The 18,734-nt window shown below is 40.5% G+C and overlaps 2 protein-coding genes across 2 annotated transcripts in view; both read left to right on the top strand.

Moving 5' to 3' along the window:
- The window catches only part of si:zfos-588f8.1, a 57,334-nt gene extending 50,187 nt beyond the window's left edge, over nt 1-7,147 (top strand). Inside the window, exons 41-43 of the mRNA XM_060883285.1 lie at nt 2,468-2,580; nt 2,835-2,962; nt 4,053-7,147. Of these exons, the coding sequence (XP_060739268.1) occupies nt 2,468-2,580; nt 2,835-2,962; nt 4,053-4,426 (615 nt within the window). The 3' untranslated portion in view covers nt 4,427-7,147. The remainder of the gene's footprint in view (nt 1-2,467; nt 2,581-2,834; nt 2,963-4,052) is intronic.
- A 9,053-nt stretch (nt 7,148-16,200) lies between these two features.
- use1 (unconventional SNARE in the ER 1 homolog (S. cerevisiae)) overlaps nt 16,201-18,734 on the top strand; it is an 8,044-nt gene continuing 5,510 nt past the window's right edge. The window contains exons 1-4 of the mRNA XM_060883272.1: nt 16,201-16,335; nt 18,042-18,091; nt 18,205-18,283; nt 18,370-18,522. Of these exons, the coding sequence (XP_060739255.1) occupies nt 16,234-16,335; nt 18,042-18,091; nt 18,205-18,283; nt 18,370-18,522 (384 nt within the window). The 5' untranslated portion in view covers nt 16,201-16,233. The remainder of the gene's footprint in view (nt 16,336-18,041; nt 18,092-18,204; nt 18,284-18,369; nt 18,523-18,734) is intronic.

Raw genomic sequence — 18,734 nt, 5'->3', positions numbered from 1 at the left:
CATGATTTCTCCTTTCACCGTTCTTGTTTCATTTCTTTGGTTATCAAACTACATTCTTCACATTGTTTGGAAATTAAGTATTGATGGTTGTAGCCAAACTTGGACATTTTCCATTCCTTGTTTTTGTTGTATAAGACTCCACTAACAATTTCAACTCCACTGCATGAGTCATAAGCCTTGTTTTATCTACCCTTTTCATTTACTAATTGGAATTATATAGTGAATAGCAGAGCTTGGTCGTTATAAGAAATGATCTCTCTTCATGTTGTATAGTATCACAGATGTCAAACTCTGTACCGTCCCCTGCCTGCTTTCATTTGTTCCACATAAACAAGCTATAGTTCAATTTTTTTATTTTTTCAGTAATTTTTAGAATTTACAGCAGCATGTGTGAGTTTAATCTGTTTCTTCACTCCCTGTTCACTTTATTAGAAATATCTGTAATCATGTGGTTATCCAATCAGCCCATGAGGTGGCAGCAGTAAAATCATACAGCTACAGGTCAAGAGCTTCAGTTAATGTTTACTTCAAACATCATAACTTTGGTCACGTTGTTGTTGGTGCCAGAAGGGCTGATCTGAGCAAGTTCTGGGGTTTTCTCACACATCAGTTATGGTTAGTACACACAGAAAGATTAAAAAAAAAAATAAAGACATCTCAGAACCGGCAAGGCTGGATGGGCTGAGGCTTTCATAGGCATATGAAATATAAAAATAACCTTATCAAATATACATCCAAACCCTGATTTTAAAGCAGATAGTCATGTTATGAAGGACACAAAAAAAACATTATTTATTAAACAAAAGTGGTTTATCTCAAAAAACTGAAACTCTGACTTGTGCAGAAGTATGTGAAACCTTTTATTTAGTAGTTTGTGGTAAATCTTTTTGCATGCATGAGTTCAGCCAAATGTCTTCTGTAACCACTGACTAGTCTCTCACATCAGCCTTTGGGGATTTTTTCCCACTCCTATGTGCTGAACTCAGACAGACATCTGGCATGTACATGTAGGTTCACAAGCATCACTGTGTGTACATAATATAACTAAACAAAATAAAACCAAAAAGAGGCCTTTTTTGTAATCATTTAATTTTAAATTAGATAGTTTAATATTCATCTATAAAATGTCATTTTAAAAAAAACATGCTTTGTACTTAAATTGGATAAAATGACCTACAGGTGGATCACATCAGGTGCAAATTGTTAGAACATTGTCACAGCATTTTGAAGAAGACCTGCCTTATTTAAGCCTCAGATATTTAGTTTGGTTCACTCTTAATTGTTAAAGTGAGATACAAAGAGCTCTTTGAGACCTTCAGAAAGAAGATTGTTGATTCTTATGAGTCTGGTAAGGGACATAAAAAGATCTCAAAAAAATTGTAATCAGCAGTTCCACTGTCCGGAAAATCTTTTACAAGTCGAGAACATTTTAAACTGCCAATGTGGCCAGATCAGGATGTCCAAGCAAATTCACCCCAAAAGCAGACTACAAGATGCTTAAAGAAGTCTCAAAAAAGCCTTAAATATAATCTGCTGCCAAAGAACACAGAGACAAAGGTCAAGATATCTGGAATAATGTGCCTTAGACAGATGAGACCAAAACTGAAATATTTGGAGACTATAACAGAGGACATGTTTGGTGTAAACCAAATACAACATTTCAGAAGAACCTCATACCAACTGTGAAACATGGAGCTTGGAAGTATTTGGGCAACTCTTACACATATATCTCTATATCATTAGTCCTCTGACCAATTCTCAACAACAAGGCATCTCCATCCACAGTCACTCACTTGTCGTTTTTACGTTTATGAAATACACAGACCAGCTCATCTAGTTCCATCATCCATGCCATGATCAAAGTCACAGATATCACACCTTTTCTTCAGTCTGGGGTTTGATCTGAACCTGTATCTGCATGATTATTTACATTGTGCCACCCCACATGATTGACTGAGCAGACAACCACACGTATGTACAGGTGTTATTAATAGAGTGCACAGAGTCTAGTTTCCTATTTTAATTTCCTTGAATAATTCTGTTCTACAGCTTTTTTGTGTTAGATTATTGAATAAATAAGGTGCTAAGTTAAAAATAAAGATTTTCGCCAAGATTTCCTTTGTTCGTGGCCCTTGAAAATGTTGATGTGGCTCCTACTGTAAATAGTTGTATAATATTACAAAAACTCTTAGGAATTAAAAGTTAAAAATGTGTTTTTATTTTGTATAATTCTGAAAAAGTAACTATCTACTGATTACCCAGTAATAATGTATAAAGGAATTTTCCCTAACTGACCAGAACCTTAATGCGTTCAGAAACTATTTCTAGGTTGTTTATCAAGCAGTGCTGATGGAGCTACATAGGGTAGCATTGACCCAAATAAATGACCTGGATCTCAGTGCTTTAGTTTCATCTTGGAAACGAATGGTAGCAAATGTAGAACTAACCGTGTGCGCATGCTTTCCAGGTGAAGGAGAAACCTTCTGACCTTTGTGTGGTTCCTGAGAATGAACCACTTGACTCAGACACAGAGGCTGAAAGGAACTTGGTGGAGCGAATCAAGTCCATCAAACAGGAGAAGTAGGGTTAACACAACAGTCTCCCTCTCGTGTTTTTCTTTCTCTCTCTTTGTATCTTTGTCTGTCTCCATCTCACGCCACATTCATGAACACAACAGTTTAAAATAAGTAATACTTTTATATCTTTAATTTAAATATCCTGTTAGCTGACTGATTCAGAATGTACAAAAACAAAGTTGCACAAGGCTTCTAATCTTCATTTGACTTTATTTTGATGAATTCAGTATGCTAAGTGTGTGTGTCTGTGTCTCACAGAGAGGACCTAGTCTGTAGTCTACCAGATATGGAGCAGCCAGGTTCAGATCAGGAGAATCTGGACTCGGAGGCCTCGGCTAGTTCAGAGAGTCTGTTAGATGATCGGTCTCACAGTTTGGACATGGAAGGTCAGTATTAAGGTACAGACACACAGCCTTTTTATTCTCTGAATTTTGTTTTGCTGTGACGAGTCACCGTGTCATTTGTGGTGCAGGTATGGAGAGGCCACTACTGGTGCCGTTAAAGAGAGTGGCAGTGCCGGCCGCTCTCTAGCAGGTTGTGATCAAATCAAATGTGCATGTGGGTGTGGGGGTGTTATGGAGTGTGGCTCACTACAGATGCATGTAAATGTTATTAGGGGTCGGTTGTTGTATTGGCATGAGAGAGCATGGTAGTGAGGTCTGTAAATAAATCAACTTAAAATTGTGCATGTTGGGGCTGTCAGTTTATTTTTTTGTACGTTTTTGTAGTCACATGCATGCAGATATTACAAATTACAGAATTAACACGTGTTGCATGCCGGATTACAAACCTCTTCTACTCTAAACTCAGCTACAGTTAAATACGCATCTCTTTAAAGAAACCTTCAACATTATTTTCAATTAGACACGTTTTTGCAAGTCCACCCTGTGAATGAGCAGATAAATTATGAACACATTAATATGAACCTGTAATTCTCCTGTATAGACTGAATATATAGCTGCTGCTTAGGGTTGAAGGATTAGCACCCACTGATCAATCAGGGAACAGAATTGAATAGGGTTGTGGTATAATGATGTACACAGGAGCAGGCAGCTGTTTTAGACTTGGGCTAATTGTACTGAAAAGCTTAAATTAAAAAAGATTAAGATGATTACGAATAATAATGTATTAAGTGCAAAAAGCAAATCTGACACTTTAATGTACAAGACATTTTCATAGCATGGCCTCATCATGACACAATTTTTACCTGGTGTAGTTTAGATGGTGTAAACTTTCTGTCCCTTTGCTTTTGAATACTAAATATTTCATGTAATTAAAATTAATTTGCTTTGATTCTCCTTATTCGCTACTGTAAGCATTTCCTGAGCTTGATGTTTTTGTGTAAAAGCTGATCTGTACAGTGCATGGGGTCTCCAGTAGGTTTGATTATGTATATATGCATAAATAGTTGCATGATGGCATAGTGTTTATTTAATTGTTCTCCTATTTTAACCAGGCTGTTATCCTTCTTTCCAGGTAGAATGATGGCCGTAACACAAATCCATGAACCTAAACCCTCTAGCTCCTTCTTGTCACCCCTGTTGACTTCATCAGCAAGTACGAACTCCTGTCCCTCCAATCCTGCATCCTCATCCTCCAGAAATCAGCTCCAGCGCCGGCATCCCATCATCCCCTGCACGCTTCGCCTGCCCCCGGGCGTCTTCACACTTGTACAGAGACGGCCACGGCCTGGACGCCGTAAAGACAGCATCCAGTCACTCTTCATTGGCTCTGGAACTGAACTAGATGCCTTGTCCTCTCAATCCTCTTCCTCTATCCCGCAGGAACTCCTCGTCTCCTCCAGACGCTTCTCAGACCCTGACATTGCTCATATCCAAGATGGCGTTTGATTCACGCCTAACAGAACGGTTCAGCCAGGATGACTGGCTCTGCTCACCAAGCACTTTTCCTCTTCATTATTAATGATATAGAATTTTTAATAGACTTTTTAAGTGCAGTTTTGTGGTGCAGCCTCATGGGTGCTATCATGAATCTAAACTCTACAATATTTTTTCTATTATTATTTTATGGTCAAAGAGCATGATGTTGCACCTTTTTGCTTCTTTTTCCCTTTTTTTTAAGTTTTTAATTGTGCCTTTGGTTTCTTGTCAGTGTATAAATTCATGTTGGTTTGAGGAAAAGTATGAGGTTAAGGACAATTTTGTACCTCACACTTGAAACACTTAAAAAAAAAATAAATAAAAAAAATAAACCCCAGAAACGTTTACAACCGTTTTCCACCAACACATTGCTGGTGCAGATTCTGAGGACCAACACACTCTTTTTTAGGAATTTTTTTAGCAGTTAGCAGGTTTTCATTCAGAGTTGAATTCTTAATAAAATGTACACAGAACAAAGAGAGAGCAGGATGTATGTCAAGTATGGAATACTAGCTATTTATTCTCAGTGTACATTTGCACAGGTTCATTCACATCTTGGAAAACAATTGATCCTGATACTAAACGGGTCACTGATTATGGTTGCAATATTAATTTTTACAACTTTTGCAATATGTAGGGGTTTTAATGGTATGTAAATAACTTCACTACCATTTTTTTTTTGTTTGTTTGTTTTTTTGTTTTTTGTTTTTTTTTCTTCTCCATATCAGTTCTTGCTGTATTGTAATGCTGGAAACGGTTCATCAATAATCACCACACACGACGTTGGTGGAAAAGCTCTTTTAATGAACATCTCAATCTCTGTCCTCATGGATCATTTTAATCATGCAAAGGAACAAAAACAGCATGAGCCACTTTCTCTCTGGTTGAAGACACCCAGACGAAGCAACATGAAAAATGGCTGTACTTTTTACAGTTCAGTTTTACAGAAAATTAACCATAACCTGGATCTTTTAGTAATTAGTAGGACACTGCGCTTAAGGTCATTGGGAGTATCTGAGAAGAACTGTGTACTGTGTTTACTAATGATGTCATGTGTTTTAACCCGCTGGTGTGTTTTGTGCCATGTTGAAGTGTAGCGAGTGAGAACGGGTGGATGATTACAGTTTTAAATGTCATGCTTGCTTTTTTGTTGTTGTTTTTTTTTTTTTGTGGTGGGGCCATGTTTGTACTCTTAAGTGGCAAATGTTTCTGTTCTGCTGTTCTGCATCTAATGGACAGATTTATCGAATTATTTTCCTACAATACACTTTGTACTTGCCTGCACATATGCCTGATTTTCATTCTTAAAAGTCTCAGATTGGACCAGTGTGCTTGTTTTATTTTTTTTTTTGTTTGTTTTTTTTTTTTTTGTTTGTTTTTGCAGGGTTGCCTCAGGATAAACATGGACTGAGAGGAGGTCTGATGTTAATCATGTGTATGGAATTTTGCACTAATGAAGTAGAAACAGTGAGGGTTTTAATGGGTTCCAGGATGGAAGAAGTGTACAGCTTAGGACAAACTACTAAAATCTCATTTTATCAATCCCTATAAGTTTTCAACATTAACCTTCTATAGAGTAATTCAGTGAGTTTATAGTGTATAGGTAAGCAGCTACTGATTTCACCTCATTGTGTTAAACCTCATAGTAGAATGATAGGGGTAGTTGCTGCAAATGATTTTAGTTTATATTAACGCACTCCTTTCAATACATTGAGTTACATTATGGCAGGTACGCTGCATAACCCGAGGCTAATAAACATAAATAAATAATAGTGTGCTTGTTACTGGGAGGTTTTCTGTAAGGACACAATTACTGAATAATTATGGAAGGAGTTTTCAGTGAGTACTTTTGTACAGTCAGAGTTAAAGCTGTAACTTTATTTTCTTACATCTTCAGTACAGAGGCATTTTGTGGCTTCTCAGTAACATTACACATTTTTTTAATGTTTTTGTTGAACAGAGGAAAAAAAAGTTGAGGGAACAAGTGTTTATAGCTACTATAACAAGTATTAATGGGATCTAACTTGTTCTGTGGATGTCCTACATCCTTAAATGTAACTGGAAAAAAAGGATTTTAAAGACTGATATACAATAAATTAACATAATTTTAATCATAAACTTTTGTATCATTGGCAAAAATTGCTGTTGTATGAAAGGAATAAATGTATAATTTATGAATGTATTTATTTGAAGCAAGGATAAACATTAGCACATTTGTTACTAAACAGACAGGTTGCTTTTAATTGAAGGTTCACACATTTTTCTAGTGTCTATATATTTATAGTTAATCCTCATGATAACTCTGGATGGAGACGGAGCTCATCAGGCTATTGGATGTAGAAGAGAAACAAAACTATTCTCTAAGGCTGGGGGTCTCACTCCTCTAAACTATTCTCTAAGGCTGGGGATTTCTCACACTGAGTGGAGAAATAAGTTAGAATCAAATGTACAGTGGTGTGAAAAAGTGTTGGCCCCCTTCCTGATAATTTATTGTTTTGATGTTTGTCTTTAATTGTGCTTTAATGTTTCAGATCAAACAAATGTAAATATTAGTCAAAGATAACACAAATACAACATGCAGTTTTTAAATGAAGGTTTTTATTATTAAGAGAAACAAAATCCAAACCTACATGGCCCTGTGTGAAAAAGTGTTTGCCCCCTAAACCTAATAAATGGTTGAGCCACCCTTAAGTGTTTGTGATAACTTGCAATGAGTCTGAAAAAAATGCCCCTTTTCCATCAAGGCAGTTTGAGTGCTGGTTCGGAACCAGAGCCTAATTTAGAACCAGTTCTTTCTGTTTCGACACCCAAAGCACCGGCTCTGAACCAGGAAAAGTGGCTCTTAAGTAGCACCAAAACGTTGCTGGTCTAGACAAGAACCGCTTGCGTCAGGGGCTGTGGGCGGGGCTATTGTTAGCGCATTTGATAATGTACCTTAAGTATACTAATGTGTGTGTGTGTGTGTGTGTGTGTGTGTGTGTGTGTGTGTGCCCTGCGATGGGTTGGCACTTCGTCCAGGGTATATCCTGCGAATGATGCCCGATGACGCCGAGGTAGTTCGGATAAGCGGTAGAAAATGAATGAATGAATGAAAGTATACTAATGTTTAATACACTTTTACTTTACCGCAATATGACACATTATCAGCACACATGATAGTAGTTAGCTATCTGTGTTAATGATAAAATAACGTTATGTACCTTCTCGATTACTATCTCCGTTTATACAGATTACATGGAGCTGCACGTACACGTTGGATTCGCCGCGTTTGGATGTTAAAGGTGGGGATATTTGAGAAATGCTTCAGAAAACTGCGTTGGGCCACCAAACAAAACAAAAAACAAAACAAACGTGTAGCCAATGAGCAGTAAGGGGCGGGTCTTGTCAATATGGAGAGAGTGTTCAGTGCGCATGTGTGACATTAGCAGAAAGCGGTTTTAACATTGACACGGAGGATAAAAACAAAGAAAGAAAGCGATGAAAGGATTACGATAAGGCCAGAAGTCGGACCCGTGTTAATATAGGATTCACAGATTGGAGTTTCCCGAGTCAATAACTCCTGAGATAAACACTGTTACTACACAAATAACACCTCTTTTCTATCGTAGTAATGTAGAGAGGCAGCTACAACCACGTTTTGCTAGTAACAGCTTTTAGCTCAGGAGTTATTGAGCTATTGGTGAGTGTTGTTTCTTCTCCTAGAAACATACATTCAATCACTTGGCAACAAAATATACATTAATGAAAATAAATAAGCACAAATACACAATTCAGCACACATGTGAAACAACCATTGAGACTTTAAACACCAAAAACTATACATTTTTATACAGACATGGTTATTCAGCATGGTAAGTGTATAAAAGTCCCAGTTTGTATATTGCACAGGTTTGGTTCAGGAAAATGGAAACTGGTGAGTGTTTGCAATCTTTGTGTGTGTGTATTGCCCAATAAATGATAAATGAAAAACTTGTCTGTGTCTATGGTTATTTCAATGTTTTATGGCAGATGATATGAAATGGTGCTTGGATCAGTCTGGTTGGAAAGTAACAAACAGTGATCAACAGTGTTGTATAAAGTACTAGAAAGCAATACTTGAGTAAAAGTACAAGTATCGTCCAAACCGCTCCACAGACGATGCCATTGCCACAGCCCTCCACTTAGCCCTCACCCACCTGGACAATAAAGACACATACGTATGAATGCTGTTCATAGACTTCAGTTAGTTCAGCATTCAATACAATCATCCCTCAGCACCTGATTGGGAAGCTGAGCCTGCTGGGACTAAACACCTCCCTCTGCAACTGGATCCTGGACTTCCTGACTGGGAGACCTCAGTCAGTCCGGATCGGGAACAGCATCTCCAGCACCACCACACTGAACACTGGAGCTCCTCAAGGCTGCGTGCTCAGTCCACTGCTGTTCACTCTGCTGACTCATGACTGTGCAGCAACACACAGATCGAATCATATTATCAAGTTCACCGATGACACGACCGTGGTGGGTCTCATCAACAAGAACGACGAGTCAGCATACAGGGAGGAGGTGCAACAACTAACTGCCTGGTGTAGAGCCAACAACCTTTCTCTGAATGTGGATAGAACTAAAGAGATGGTTGTGGACTTCAGGAGAGCACAGAGTGACCACTCTCCACTGAACATCGACAGTTCATCTGTAGAGATCATCAAGAGCACCAAATTTCTTGGTGTTCATCTAGTGGAGAACCTCACCTGGTCACTCAACACCAGCGCCATCACCAAGAAAGCCCAGCAGCGTCTCTACTTCCTACGAAGGCTGAGAAAGGCACATCTCCCTCCCCCCATCCTGACCATGTTCTACAGAGGGACCATTGAGAGCATCCTGAGCAGCTACATCACTGTCTGGTTCAGGAACTGTACGATCTCGGATCACAAATCCCTGCAGCGGATAGTGAGGACAGCGGAGAAGATCATTGGGGTCTCTCTTCCCTCTATCATAGACACTTACACCACACGCTGCATCCGCAAAGCCAACAGCATTGTGGATGACCCCACACACCCCACACACACTCTTCACCCTCCTGCTATTTGGAAAGAGGTACCGAAGCATTCGGGCCCTCACGACCAGACTGTGTAACAGTTTCTTCCCACAAGCCATCAGACTTCTCAATAACTGAACTGTACTGTACTGAGCACAACATACACACACATCATCTGTATGGACTGCATAGACCCTCACAAAACACACACACTGACACAACATACTGTTTACATGCTGCTTACAATCCAGCAAACTGTTTACATGCTGTTTTGCACACTTTTTCTGCTGTTTTTGCACAAACTGTCCCAACATTTCAGACGTTTTTGCACATATTGTACAATATCTCAGCCATTTCGCACATACTATACAATATTTCAGTCATTTGCTGTTTTTTGCACAATTATATATATTATTCCTAAACTGTGTTTGAGGCTAGTCACAGTGCCTTAACCTCATCTTACACTGTGACAGTAACCATGGACAATCAACTGTCCTTTTCCTTGCATGTTGCTAATGTGGCATGCTCATGTCGGTTCTTTCTCTACAACATTAGAAGGATTTGGCCATTTTTGTCCACATAGGCTGCTCAGGTACTTGTTCAGTCTCTTGTCATCACAAGACTGAACTACTGCAACTCACTGCTGGCAGGTATACATATGAACGCAATTCATTCCCTGCAAATGATCCAAAATGCAGCTGCACGACATGTTTTCAACCTGCTTAAGTTCTCGCATACCACCCCGCCGCTGCGATCCCTCCACTGGCTCCTGGAAGCTGCACACATCAGATTCAAAACACTGATGCTTGCCTACAAAGCCAAAAATGGACCAGCTCCCTCTTACCTCAAAGCCCTCATCACTCCTCACACTGCACCTCGCACCCTCAGAGCTACCAGCACTGCTTCACTGGTCCCACCATCTCTCCGGGTAAGAGGTAAGTATATTACAAGACTCTCTTCTGGCACAAAGGTGGTGGAATGAACATCCCCTAGAGGTCCGGACAGCTGAGTCACTGACTATTTTCAAATGATGGTTGAAGACCTACGTATCCATGAAAAACTTCAACTAGCACTTTCTTCCTTGTTTGTTGTATGTGTGTATTCAGCAAAAACTTTGAACAGTGATTTAAGCTCATGGTATCTTAAGTCTGTAACCTAGTGAATCAGAGCTCATGCATTCAAAGAGAGACTTAAGTACTTTTGTACGTCACTCTGGATAAGGGCATCTGTCAAATGCTGTAAATATAAATGTAAGTGTAAAACTGCTTTGAGATAATGTCAGTGGTGTCAATTCAAATTCAAATTCGCATTCATGTGCCTGCAGCTACATTATTGATATACCCCACCCTTAACACACCATCACCCACCGAGAAACAGGCTAAAATCTTAATGTTGGCATGTAGAGGGGGCACGGTGGCTTAGTGGTTAGCACGTTCAACTCACACCTCCAGGGTTGGGGGTTCGATTCCCGCCTCCACCTTGTGTGTGTGGAGTTTGCATGTTCTCCCCGTGCCTCGGGGGTTTCCTCCGGGTACTCCGGTTTCCTCCCCCGGTCCAAAGACATGCATGGTAGGTTGATTGGCATCTCTGGAAAATTGTCCGTAGTGTGTGTTTGTGTGAGTGAATGAGAGAGTGTGTGTGCCCTGCGATGGGTTGGCACTCCGTCCAGGGTGTATCTTACCTTGATGCCCGATGAAGTCTGAGATAGGCACAGGCTCCCCGTGACCCGTAGAAAATGAATGAATGAATGAATGAATGGTGGCATGTAGAAAAACTCTAACTCTGAACATTGGTAATAAGGTACGGGATATCAGAGTGACTGTGGGACTCACAAAGCAAATGTCTCCATCTGCTGGCTACATCTGTCTGTAGATTATTCATTCATTCATTCATTCATTCATTCATTTTCTATTCATTCATTATTCATTCTTATCCGAACTACCTCAGGTCACGGGGAGCCTGTGCCTATCTCAGGCGTCATCAGGCATCAAGGCAGGATACACCCTGGATGGAGTGCCAACCCATCGCAGGACAAGTGTATTGTGAACCAAGTATTTCACTGTGCTAGATTGTATTTGTGACAAATAAAGGCCTCTTCTTCTTCGTCTTTTAAATATATGACATTCCCATTTGTTGTACTGTTAAGTATTACATACATGTGGCTGCAGCTACATTATTGATATACCCCACCCTTAACCAGTGTTGGGCTAGTTACTTAGAAATAGTAACTAGTTACAGTTACGAGTTACTTCAATCAAAAAGTAACTCAATTAATTTGTTGATTACCAAAAAGTAACGAGTTACTGTTAAAAGTAACTTTTTAGTGACTTTTTTTAAAGAACATTCTTTAATGTTCCCATTAATGCCCTTTTATGCGTTATGGTCTAGACCAGTGGTCGGCAACCCGCGGCTCCGGAGCCTCAAGTGGCTCTTTCATCCCTCTGCTGCGGCTCCCTGTAGATTTGGAAAATAAATATTTAATTTAAATTCATTTTATTTTAGTTAGTTAGTTTTTAAAAAAATGAAATTCTAAGATTATGATGCTCTTGTAACATTAAAATAAACAGTGTTTAATTTTTTTATCACTCAAAATATGCGTCATATTTTGTTTTTCTCAAAATCAGCTTTCCTCCGCGGTGGACAAAATACACAAGTCTCCATGTGCGAACACCTAAGAGACAGATTCCAAGGGACCGTCTGCAAAGTGCAAAACCCGAAAAGCGAATACAAAAAAACAGTCAATAACTTCACTGTAATACACTGTAATGTCACCAAATTCAGCTCACACATCACTGATGTCCTGATAGTTATACTACAACACTTATTTGGGAGAAATGTCTTTTTGTATATTTTTATGATTTTTCATAATAAAAAAAAAATCAATGACTTCACAGAACAGTGTACAGTGTATTACAGTGAAGTTATTGACTGTTTAGTTTTCGCTTTTCGGGTTTTTGCACTTTGCAGACGGTCCCTTGGAATCTGCACATATAGACTTGTGTATTTTGTCCAACGCGGAGGAAAGCTGATTTTGAGGAAAATTGGGTTGTAGCTGCATCTCTACTTTACTACTATAAAAAAGAGGTGTTATTTGTGTAGTGACAGCGTTTAGCTCAGGAGTTATTGACTCGGGAAACTCCAATCTGTGAATATGCGCCAACTTTACTTAAGTCGGCGTCTTAAGTAAAGTTGGCCGCATATTCACAGTTCGGAGTTTCCCGAGTCAATAACTCCTGAGCTAAACGCTGTTACTAGCAAAACGCGGTTGTAGCTGCCTCTCTACATTACTACGATAGAAAAGAGGTGTTATTTGTGTAGTAACAGTGTTTAGCTCAGGAGTTATTGACTCAGGAAACTCGAATCTGTGAATATGCGCCAACTTCCTTCTCCTTCAGTTCTCTCCAGCGCTGGAAAGCTGATCCTATATTAACACGGGTCCTACTTCTGGCCTTATCGTAAACCTTTCTTTGCTTTGTTTCTTTGTTTTTATCCTCCCAGTCAATGTTTAAACCGCTTTCTGCTAATGTCACACATGCGCACTGAACACTCACCGCCTATTGCATATTGTCAATATGCATCTCTGCATATTGACAAGACCCGCCCCTTACTGCTCATTGGCTACACGTTTGTTTTGATTTTTGTTTTGTTGTCGGCCCGACTCAGTTTTCTGAAGCGTTTCTCAAAAATAGGAGACCCTACCTTTAATGTAGGTTCACAAAGCCATGAGCATTAACAGTAAAGCAACATCCGCCATTGTTGATGTGTTTGTGTTTGCCGCTGCTGCGCTAACGTTGCTGTGTAACATGACACGTATACAGTGACGTCTGTGATGGCTCTCTAACCAATGGAAAGGCAAACTGGTTCTTAGAAGGTTCGCCAGTGGAACCAACTTCGAACCAGCACCAGCGCTAGCTCTGAGCCAGCACCCGGTTATTTTTGGTGGAAAAGTTGTATTATTACTGCCCTGTGGAGGAATTTTGGTCCACTCATCTTTGAAGAATTGTTGTAATTCAGCCACATTGGAGGGTTTTCGAGCATAAACCGCCTTTTTAAGGTCATGCCACAGTATCTCAATAGGATTCAGGGTAGGACTTTTACTAGGCCACTCCAAGCACTTTTTCACACAGGGCCATTTCAAGTCAAGTCAAGAAGCTTTTATTGTTATTTCAACCATATATAGCTGTTGCAGTAAACAGTGAAATGAGACAACATTTCTACAGGATTGTGGTGCTACATAAAACAAAGACAGGGCTATAAGGACTTAGTAAGTTAGTGCTAGATACATAAAGTGCATCTGTGTGACCTGGTGCAGGACAAAAGACAGAAAGACCATGCAGGACAAGACAAAAAAACAGTGTAGGAAAAAAGGCAGTTCAAACAAAAAATATAAGACAATACACAAAAGACAATAAACAAACAACACCAACCAGTGTAAATACTGTATGTTTAAACAATATTGCGTGTGCAGAAATACTGAATTGAACACATTAGTATTATAGCAGCAGTTACCTGAGATATTGTAAAGGATTGTGCAAAACAGCAATCGAATGAAATGTGAGACAGCATGTGCAAAGAGCAAAAAACAGTCTGCAAAACACTGGGTTTGGATTTTGTTTTCCCTTAATAATAAAAAGCTTCATTTAAAAACTGCATGTTGTGTTTACTTGTGTTATCTTTGACTAATATTTGTTTGATCTGAAACATTAAAGTGTGAAAAACGTGCAAAAAAATAATTAAAAAAAATCAGGAAGGGGGCCAACACTTTTTCACACCACTGTATATTATAGTGGTCAATGCTGCCAAAGATGAAAGATCAAAGATGCTGTGTGAGAGTATGGGGGTGTGGCGTGAGAGTATGGGGGTGTGGCGTGAGAGTATGGGGGTGTGGCGTGATAATATGGGGGTGTGGCGTGAGAATATGGGGGTGTGGCGTGATAATATGGGGGTGTGGCGTGAGAATATGGGGGTGTGGCGTGAGAGTATGGGGGTGTGGTGTGAGAATATGGGGGTGTGGCGTGAGAGTATGGGGGTGTGGCGTGAGAATATGGGGGTGTGGCGTGAGACTATGGGGGTGTGGCGTGAGAGTATGGGGGTGTGGCGTGAGAGTATGGGGGTGTGGTGTGAGAATATGAGGGTGTGGCGTAAGAATATGGGGGTGTGGCGTGAGAATATGGGGGTGTGGCGTGAGAATATGGGGGGTGTGGTGTGAGAATATGGGGGTGTGGCGTGAGAATATGGGGGTGTGGTGTGAGAATATGGGGGTGTGGTGTGAGAATATGGGGGTGTGGCGTGAGAATATGGGGGTGTGGCGTGAGAATATGGGGGGTGTGGTGTGAGAATATGGGGGGTGTGGTGTGAGAATATGGGGGTGTGGCGTGAGAATATGGGGGTGTGGCGTGAGAATATGGGGGGTGTGGCGTGAGAATATGGGGGGTGTGGTGTGAGAATATGGGGGTGTGGCGTGAGAATATGGGGGGTGTGGTGTGAGAATATGGGGGTGTGGCGTGAGAATATGGGGGTGTGGCGTGAGAATATGGGGGGTGTGGTGTGAGAATATGGGGGTGTGGCGTGAGAATATGGGGGTGTGGCGTGAGAATATGGGGGTGTGGCGTGAGAATATGGGGGTGTGGCGTGAGAATATGGGGGTGTGGCGTGAGAATATGGGGGTGTGGCGTGAGAATATGGGGGGTGTGGTGTGAGAATATGGGGGTGTGGCGTGAGAATATGGGGGTGTGGCGTGAGAATATGGGGGTGTGGCGTGAGAATATGGGGGTGTGGCGTGAGAATATGGGGGTGTGGCGTGAGAATATGGGGGTGTGGCGTGAGAATATGGGGGGTGTGGTGTGAGAATATGGGGGGTGTGGTGTGAGAATATGGGGGTGTGGTGTGAGAATATGGGGGTGTGGCGTGAGAATATGGGGGGTGTGGTGTGAGAATATGGGGGTGTGGTGTGAGAATATGGGGGTGTGGCGTGAGAATATGGGGGTGTGGCGTGAGAATATGGGGGTGTGGCGTGAGAATATGGGGGTGTGGCGTGAGAATATGGGGGTGTGGCGTGAGAATATGGGGGTGTGGCGTGAGAATATGGGGGTGTGGCGTGAGAATATGGGGGTGTGGCGTGAGAATATGGGGGTGTGGTGTGAGAATATGGGGGTGTGGTGTGAGAATATGGGGGTGTGGTGTGAGAATATGGGGGTGTGGTGTGAGAATATGGGGGTGTGGTGTGAGAATATGGGGGTGTGGCGTGAGAATATGGGGGTGTGGTGTGAGAATATGGGGGTGTGGCGTGAGAATATGGGGATGAGTCTCACGCTGAATGCGTGAGAGTTGGCAGCCTTGATAGTGTTTTCTGTTTGAATCACACTGTAAAATGCAATAATAAATCAACTCAGACCAGGTTTTTATAGGTGACACTGTTGAATTGATTAGTATTTTAGGCTGAACTATATTACTTATACTTTACAAAGCATAAAAAAGTTTTAAAAGATGATAAAATTCCCTTTGATTTAGAGGAAGGTTTTTTATTTTATATGAAACAGACAGATTTACAAATAGCAGGAAAAAATAAACCACAATCTAGAAACGCACTGAAACATGAATGAACGATTTACTTTTATATTTCCAAAAAATTCGCTAATTAATAAAGCAAATTCTATAAAGAAAAATTCAGTTTGGGTTTCATTGTAAAAACCAACACCAACACATGAACCGCTGGGCGCTTTGATATTGCGTCATATTCCTGCGACTTCCTGTTTCCAATATGGCTGCGTCCAGGCTAGAGATCAATTTTATCAGGTTATTATCGCGTTGTGAATCTATTGCTTCCGAAAAAAGAGGAGAAGTGGAATGGAGGCTGGAGAAGGTACATTTAAATGAAAGTCTCTACTGTACAAGTTGGAGTTGTCGCTGTGTTTTAACGTTATTAAGAGTTTATTTGCATTGGTGAGTTTTTGCAGCTGGTTTGAGAGCCACGTCGACCAGCAGGAGGATAAACAGCTCGGGCTTAGAGACGTTATTAGACGTCATACTGCCATTCTATCATCTGTACTAAGCGTTTAATCTGCTGCTTACTTGTTCTCAGGCTAAAACAACAACAACAACAACAACAAATGACGTGTGTTTGTAATTCCACTTTGATCTTGTACATAATGATGCATTATTGTTTATTGTCTAATGAATCTAACTAGACTAGAAATAATGTGGAAAGTCCTAGCTAGTTTTACATCGGGTATTTTTGCAGGAGGGCTGATTAGATTTAATAAACAGCTCTGTTTTATTTAGAGGATTAATCCCAAGAAGTCAAGTCAAGGAGTTTTATTGTCATTTCAATCATATATAGCTGACACAGTACACAGTGAAATGAGACAACGTTTCTCCACGATCGTGATGCTGTATAGAAGAAAGACAGAGCTGCACATTAGGAACACAGAGCTGCATATTAGAAAGACAGAGCTGCACATTAGGAACACAGAGCTGCATATTAGAAAGACAGAGCTGCACATTAGAAAGACAGAGCTGCACATTAGAAAGACAGAGCTGCACATTAGGAACACAGAGCTGCATATTAGAAAGACAGAGCTGCACATTAGAAAGACAGAGCTGCACATTAGAAAGACAGAGCTGCACATTAGAAAGACAGAGCTGCACATTAGGAACACAGAGCTGCACATTAGGAACACAGAGCTGCACATTAGGAACACAGAGCTGCACATTAGGAACACAGAGCTGCACATTAGGAACACAGAGCTGCACATTAGGAACACAGAGCTGCACATTAGGAACACAGAGCTGCATATTAGGAACACAGAGCTGCATATTAGGAACACAGAGCTGCATATTAGGAACACAGAGCTGCATATTAGGAACACAGAGCTGCATATTAGAAAGACAGAGCTGCATATTAGAAAGACAGAGCTGCATATTAACTTAGTAAGTTAGTCCTAGCCACATAAAGTGCATCTGTGCTAGATAGGGTAGTTCATTGTCTCTGTAGTGTCTTTTGCGAGGGAGTGTAGAACCTTAGTATGCTTTTTTGTGCTTAAATCCAATTGTGGCTGTGGAGTTTCAGCGCTCTTTAAAGGTTATTAGTTGTCACATTAATGCACATTTTCCCAACCCCCTGCTCTGTACATTTTAGTGTTTTCTTTGCTTCCCCATACATTCACTTCAACTCAGGAAAGGCTTTAGTATTTTTAGCTGATTAGTCTAATGGTGTCGGGAGCTCTAAACTATGCAGGATAGTGTTGTGGACCTGTGCTCTAATGATAAACAGATGATTACTGCAGTTTAGTTTGATATCAGTTACTGAGAGGAAGTACTTGTTACCTTATCGGTTCATTCCAGATTTATTTTTTCAGCTCAGCTCTCTGTATAAATGATATGCTGAGAATTTTTTCAGTTGCTTTGAATAAATGAATGAATGAATAATAATGAATAAATACTTTTGGATTAATAAATATTAATGGTTTAGATTTTGGTCTATTCGCTCTTGTGCTTTAGTTTACTGGGTGGTAGCTGTGATGTTTTTATGGTGGTTAATTAAATTACAGTATTTTCCTGTTGTTCCAGTATGTTGGGGCCTTGGAGGACATGCTGGTGGCTTTGAGAAAGAGCCCAGGGTATGACAGCATAGAACTTTCACACACCTTTGAATACTTTAAAAAGCAATATATATAAAATATATCCTGTATATAAATATAAATCTGTAACCTTTTCTACTTCTCCATTCCAGCAAACCTACTGCAGAGATCCTGACAGACTATACACGTAAAGTAGACTTCCTCAAAGGCCTTATAGAGGCTGAGAAGCTGGTCAGTGTGACACCACCTCATATCTTAATTTCACTCTCAGGTGAAAACTGTTTATACTGAATTTGACTTCTGTTGTTCTTATGCAGCCATCACCTTCAGAGAAAGCTTTAGCTAATCAGCTCCTGGCGCCAGGTCGCACGCCCACCATCTCCAGTGAGAGGATGTCGGCCACCAAGACAGTACACATGCAAAGTAAAGCACGGTGCACAGGGGAAATGCGCTCGGAGCTCTTTGGCACTGTAAGCTGGCTATTCTAATCAACACTGCCTTGCATAAATATTCTTTGTTCTACATCACATCTGCAACCACCCATTTGGACTTTTCCACATTTTGTAGTGATACTGGAACTGAAACAGGATATTATGATTCTACTCAGGTGAAGCATGGTGGCGGTAGCATCACATTAACTTTTTGTGGACGGTCTTTTCAAGGCAGAAACACTTGTTCTGTT

This window comes from Tachysurus vachellii, chromosome 1 (genome assembly GCF_030014155.1).
Source record: "Tachysurus vachellii isolate PV-2020 chromosome 1, HZAU_Pvac_v1, whole genome shotgun sequence".
Lineage (NCBI taxonomy): Eukaryota > Metazoa > Chordata > Actinopteri > Siluriformes > Bagridae > Tachysurus > Tachysurus vachellii.
This window is presented reverse-complemented; position numbering and strand designations above follow the sequence as displayed.